At 43.8% G+C, this 6,635-nt stretch overlaps 1 protein-coding gene across 1 annotated transcript; it reads right to left on the reverse strand.

Annotated features, from left to right (window-relative positions):
• Positions 1-293: 293 nt before the first annotated feature.
• Positions 294-2,370, reverse strand: LOC134584680 (WAP four-disulfide core domain protein 3-like). The gene is made up of 5 exons (XM_063440533.1): positions 2,234-2,370; positions 1,506-1,655; positions 1,050-1,205; positions 435-575; positions 294-319 (listed from the first exon to the last, which is right to left on the reverse strand). Exons 1-5 carry the CDS (start codon positions 2,331-2,333, stop codon positions 294-296), a joined length of 573 nt encoding a protein of 190 aa, XP_063296603.1. The 5' UTR covers positions 2,334-2,370.
• Between the last annotated feature and the right edge of the window lie 4,265 nt (positions 2,371-6,635).

A 6,635-nucleotide genomic window follows, 5' to 3' on the forward strand; every position in this document is an offset into this window, starting at 1 on the left:
TGTATCTGTGTGTGTTGGAATGGTTGTGTAAGTGTGTGTGTATATACTTATAACACCATCTCTTCAGCAAATACGCCCTTCATTGTGTTGGAAATCTTTTTTTTGCACCATTTGTCCGGTGCACTTATATTGAGCTCACCATTAATGGTATATAGATTTTTACAGGGGTAACCTTCGGCACTCCAGATGTTGTGGGCTACATGTTCTTGTAGTTTGACTGTAGGAGCGTCATGGGAGATGTTGTCCACAACATCTGGAGTGCCAAAGGATGCCTACCAATATATAGAACATCTTCACAGATTCAGTGGATAAATATGGGCTTTAGGAAAAGTGAAACTAGTTAGACATTTTCTAATAATCACGGTTATGGTGCTCTGGTGAAATGTGAGCCTTGAAACCTTATGGTATTATGCACACTTATCATGCAGAATTACCTTCTGCGGGATCCCAGCAGCTATTCCCACAAATATTACAGCATTTCTGTTTTCCTGGACAGTCACGATCAGCTTGGCATGCGGGCTCCGGTGGTGGGAACTTACATCTGACTGCAATAGGGGGACAGCGCCCAGGTCTTACTGCAAAAAGGACACAACGAATTGCGGGTAATATGTTACAAGTCAGTGAATTCAAAATACAGTCACATTGAGCAGAATGGAGGGATTCCGGAGACGTTCCGTAGGCGAAAGCCACCACATATACGGAGTTAGAAATTGCAGACACTCAGAAAAAGATATGAAAAGTCCATAGATAGAATGATAGTTGTAGATAATGTATAGAGAAATCCAAGGATCCCAGAACTGGCCAACGAGATGCCTGGACTGGATGTGTGACTGGACAGAGCAGGTGTGGAAGGAGACTATAAAACAAGGGTCGGGGAGGTGGCATTTGTCCAGAGAGAGATCTGTGGAGCAGAATACAAGGAGGTAAAGTGTTGAAGGAGATAAAACCAAAGATAATGGAGAAAATGAGAAGCCATGATGTGCTCAATAAACTATAAGCAATGAGTTTGTGTTGGTGCAGATGAACCAGTAAGGAATATTCTCGCTAACCTTGCACTGGGGGGACACATTTCCAGCCACAGTTGGAGCAACAGCATTTTTTGCCACTTGGACATGGACTGTCGAATTTACACTCATCGGGCCCCGGTTTGGCCAGTGGACAGATGGAGGGATCAAACGGAGGACACACATTGAGTAAATCTAAATCTGAAGAATGGAGGAAAACAAAGTCAGTAAAATATATTAACGTTGATGAGCAAAGTGTAAAAAGAGGCTGTATGGTTGTCAGAAACATATTGGGTCACACATAATAATTGACTTATGATTGAAAACTAGGAAACAAAGTTATCACAGACTAATCTGCTACCCATTGGAATTAAGTGAGATTATTACAGTTCACATATCACCATTTGTTTGTTTAAAAATTTATTGACTGCACAGCAAATGCTAACAGTCATGGCTGACACCCACACACTGCGTTCAATATAAATAATGGGGTCTCTGTACCTGAAGAAGGCTTCACACATTTCTGTCCATCCCCAGAGACACAGCACTTCTCATCCGCGGCACAGTCCGAATCCCGACTACACAGGACAGATGGACAAACCAGACTTTTCCCCTTCTCTATCTCACTCACAGGACAAACGCCATGTGGCTCTAATATAACCAGGAAATATACACCGAGAATCAATCCAGCCATTATAGACATCAATAGCAAGAGAACAAAACCATGTGGTCAGTAACAAATATATGGAAAGTTGTCAAAAATGTAATTATCATAAAAATGAACATTAAAAAGGTCTCTAGGAATTCTCACAGCAAGTGAAATATGCTTCTTTGAGGCAGATTCAGACACTTTCTCCTTTGACGGAAGGACATTTCCCCCCCCAATCATTAATGGTAACCATACAAAGGAAGGTAGAACACCATTCTAGTAGACACAACGCAGAACATTATTTATTAAATTCAATGTACGCTTTGCTGATCCAGGGAAAATCGCAGTGACTCCTAAAGTAATGCAGGAATAGTTCTTCCACCTCTCAAACAAATCAGAAAAATATAATGTAATATTTTTATCACTGTTCATTGGGTGAGGAACACTGACTCCTGTGAAGGTGGAACTCAATGGACTTTGTTTTCATATAACTAATTATCTATGTAACAGAAACTGTAACATGGGGAGATCTGTGACTCTGCTATACACTTATATCAGACGGACTTCATTATCACATTACCTTCCGCAGGATCCCAGCAGCTATTCCCACAAATATTACAGCATTTCTGTTTCCCGGGACAGTTACTGTCCGTCTGGCATACGGGCTCCGGCAGTGGCATCAAACACTTAGCTTTAATAGGGGGACAGCGTCCTGGTCTCACTGCAGAGAGAATAGAAGGCAGAACATTACAAAACTGTGAATTTTAAATCAGTCAGTGTCTTGGTTAGAGAACCAACAGATCCAGCAGATGTTCTACAGGAAAAACTGTTTGATTTCATAAGTAAAAGAACTGGGTCACGCTGGAAAAGATCTCCACAAGACAAATCCTAGGGTAATTTATAAGACAGGTTGACACCTCTGAATTTTGTATTCAGATAGAGAAAGAAGGGGTCCATGATGTACCTCAACAGACTGGGTTACCGGAAAAAACGTAGGTGCCACAGGAGTGGACAAGAAAAGATGATCTGAGAGTGAACTGTGAGATATAAATAATGGAGGAAAAAGTTTGTAGGAGATAAAACCAAACAGTGATGGAGAAAATGAAGATGGAACTTGTGATGGGTTCTGTATTACACTGCACACATGTATGTTGGTGTAGATGTAGTAGTAGGAAATAGGAAGACCTTGTTTCTTTGTTCCTGGAAAACCTTGACCCAAACCAAAAATAAAAAGTCCAGGGCAGAGACCTCTTACCTTCCTAAACTACCTCACTGCTCATTCAAGCACCCATTTTCTTTCTAGTTTTATTTTTAAACGAAAACAGTGAGCAAGAGAACACGGAGAATGGATAACAACTCAAACAGCTTACTCTTTGCTGGGACCCCGCTCTACCAGCAAGCTGCTTTTAGCTCACGTTATGCCATTACAGAGAGAACCTAAACTATTTGCACATCAGGCTGATCCCAACTAACAGAGGGTTCAGATCCAAAATGCCCTCTGTATGAAGGATACAGAAACACCAGATGACCATTTCAGTCTTGTTGGGCCTCATAGTCAGGTGTAGCTGATACCCCTCTAGTGAGCATGGGGTCCACATCTGGATTATCCTTTTACATTAAGAATGGCAAACAAACTAAAACAGGTTGCAAAACAATACAAAGAGAACAGACAAAATAACTTTCCCTTAGGTGGGTGACAACTATTCTGAAACCTATTGAGTCTGTTGAGTCTCTTTGAGCTTTTTCCCTAATTGAAATTGGTAATTCAGATGTGGACCCCCGTGCTTAGCGGGGTATCAGCTACACCTTGCTGATGAGGCCCATAGAAGGCCAAAACAATTGTCCATGATATACATTGTGAAGATGAAATTTGTTGGATTTTCGGATCTTGACTGCACTAATGGTTGGGATCAGGATATGCAAATACTAGGAGGTTAAGTGTTTGAAGGAGATAAAACAAAAGAGAATTGAGAAAATGAGAAGCCATGATGTGCTCAATATACTATACGCAATAAGTGTGTGTTGGTGCAGATAAACCTGTAAGGAACATTCTCGCTTACCTTGCACGGGGGTTAAACATTTCCAGCCACAGTTGGAGCAACAGCATTTTTTGCCACTTGGACACGGACTGTCGAATTTACACTCATCAGGCCCCGGTTTGGCCAGTGGACAGATGGAGGGATCAAACGGAGGACACACATTGAGTAAATCTAAATCTGAAGAATGGAGATAATGAGGTTAATAATTGAAGGCAGTAGAATGGATCAAAGTGAGCGAAGGAAAAATAGATTTAGTAAAAGATCGAGTCCCCTCCTTCAATCTATAGCGACAGACCTGGCCACATGGCACAAATCGTTATTTGTCTGGTTTGCTCAGAGCATATTCTAAAAATAAACACCATACCTAAATTGTTGTACATGTTACAAACCCTGCCCATTGCTCTACCAAAACCCTTCTTCACAACAATAACACGTCTGTTCAGTTCTTTCCTATGGGAGCACAAACACCCCAGAATCTCCCTTCAAGGCCTTATGGGCCACAAACTACAGGGAAGCTTAGGTTTGCCCAACTTGGAAGCCTATCACAAGGCAGTAATCCTAACGAGGATTTTTGAATGACCACGACCCAGTAATCAAAAGCACTGGGTACACCAGCAAAATATGGGCTTCCAAGCTCTGCTGTGCACCATTCCGTGTCAAGAGAGGGGTAAAACCCTTCTCAACCCATCCTTCCACCCCACTATTTCCCCAACATTGAGAATCTGGCACCAAATCAGACCACTCTCCAATATATCCCTATACCCCTCACCTCTCTTTCCTCTAACTTACAACCCACAGTCCCACCAGGGCATGAATCCAGCCTCTTTCTCTACCTATCACAATTCCCCTTACCTTACACTCTGCTCCATTCTTACTGATCAAAGAATTAGGCTACTAGCTGAAATCATACCCTCTACCCCACACACCCACATGCACAATGTTTGCCATTCACAGCTCACATATTTCATTAAGTCAGCTCCACAATTACTAGGGGGAACCTGAGACTAGACAACGGCAATTCGTTTCGTTCCGAATGTCAATTCAGACGAATTTGGGGCAATTCGGACATTCAGATGCTTCCAAATGTCCGAATAGATGAATTGCCAAATTGCCAAAGTTCCGAAGTGTCGAAGTGCTGAATTTGCCAAAGTTGCATTCATATAAAATCTAAGTTATTTAGCCTGTCAATGGATGGGAATGAATAAGTAGATACTCCCTAATTCCCACAGTATTAGGGAGCTATCTACCAAAAGGCTGAAATACCTAAATTGGTCTTTCAGACAAATTTACTAATACTAAGTAAAAATTACTTAGTATTAGTAAATTCTGCCCCTATTCGCTATACCGCGAGTAGAGGCATGCCTATTTTGTTAAAAAAAAAAAGTCTCCCCTCCCAAGCCCCCACCCGTGCCACACAAGTGGGGGCTTTAAACTGAAGGGGGGACCTATTGCCCCCTCCCCCGGCCCCCACCCCTGAGGGAAGGGGGAGTGGCTGACACTGTGAGCAGGAGGGAAGGGGGAGTGACTGGCACTTAGAGTAGGAGGGAAGGGGGAGTGGCTGGCACTGTGAGTAGGAGGGAAGGGGGAGTGACTGGCACTGTGAGTAGGAGGGAAGGGGGAGTGACTGGCACTGTGAGTAGGAGGGAAGGGGGAGTGACTGGCACTGTGAGTAGGAGGGAAGGGGGAGTGGTTGGCACTGCGAGCAGGAGGGAAGGGGGAGTGACTGGCACTGTGAGTAGGAGGGAAGGGGGAGTGACTGGCACTGTGAGTAGGAGGGAAGGGGGAGTGACTGGCACTGTGAGTAGGAGGGAAGGGGGAGTGGTTGGCACTGCGAGCAGGAGGGAAGGGGGAGTGACTGGCACTGTGAGCAGGAGGGAGGGGGAGTGGCTGGCACTGCGAGCAGGAGGGAAGGGGGAGTGGCTGACACTGAGCAGGAGGGAAGCGGGATTGGGTGCTCTGGTCTGCTCAGCAGCCACGCAGACATTCTCCCCACTTGTGGTCGGGAGAGGAAGAATCAGGAAATATTTTTCCTGTCTTGCGGCTGGTCAAAGTCACAGCTGAAAGCGGCCACAGGGCAGGTGGGCTCCAAGTATGTTCACTGTGAGCCACATGAAGCCTGCATCCAAAACAACAGCCACCCTCACACCCAAATTATATATCACGTTGGGCCGAGGATCTCCACATCTCCTTCACAGATAAAGAATTACAAATGCTTATTCACCAATTTATTCTGTATTTCTCTAAGCAACACCACCCAAGAAGATAATTAGACACGCACGCACATACAACGTTTATACTTCAATTCCCCCAACTCCTTTTAGAGGTGCAGGCACTCTAGAGGCACCCCATGCCACATATGGTGGTCTTGTGAACCGATTAAATCCTAATGGAGGAGAATAATCACACTCATCCATTTAATCTCCGAAATTCATCTGTCGACCGACAGCAAGACCATGCTTTTCCTCCTCTACCCAAAGCCCAAACCCTAGTTGAAAACTCATAAAACTCTTAACTGCATTGGATCAGCAAAGATGAATCCATCAGGGGCATGGAGGAACTTAACTACTCATTATCGAACTCATACACCCAATATCCTGACTGCTGGAAACCCTGGCTAGACTATCTTTGACTTAAGTCAGGCCTACACCCAGCATGCCCCACTATTAGACCTTTTTCTCCAATCTGATCTCAATGACCTGAAAAAGGAGTATAAGGCCACATAAATGGTACTTACTCCAACATACCCTGACACTCATATGCTCAACGAGCACCCTATTCAATAAGTGACACACAAGTGCAAGTCCCACCTGTTCTTTATTTTGTTATTTATGTTGTTATCTATTTTGTTACTAATTTTGTTACTCTATCAGATGTGCAAATTGCTAGTCCATGTTTGATTTACCTGGGATCGCCTCATCCATATACGCATGCTATTCTCACAGG

Source organism: Pelobates fuscus, unplaced genomic scaffold (genome assembly GCF_036172605.1).
Source record: "Pelobates fuscus isolate aPelFus1 unplaced genomic scaffold, aPelFus1.pri scaffold_51, whole genome shotgun sequence".
Classification (NCBI taxonomy): Eukaryota; Metazoa; Chordata; class Amphibia; order Anura; family Pelobatidae; genus Pelobates; species Pelobates fuscus.

Bases quoted from the DNA above. Each gene is read 5' to 3' on its own strand.
- LOC134584680 (XM_063440533.1), bottom strand. From the start codon at position 2,333: ATGCCACTGCCGGAGCCCGTATGCCAGACGGACAGTAACTGTCCCGGG. The intron at 1,656-2,233 runs GTAATGTGATAA...TGGTTATATTAG, and splicing joins CTGCTGGGATCCTGCGGAAG to AGCCACATGGCGTTTGTCCT. The intron at 1,206-1,505 runs GTACAGAGACCC...TCCATTCTTCAG, and splicing joins ATGTGTGAAGCCTTCTTCAG to ATTTAGATTTACTCAATGTG.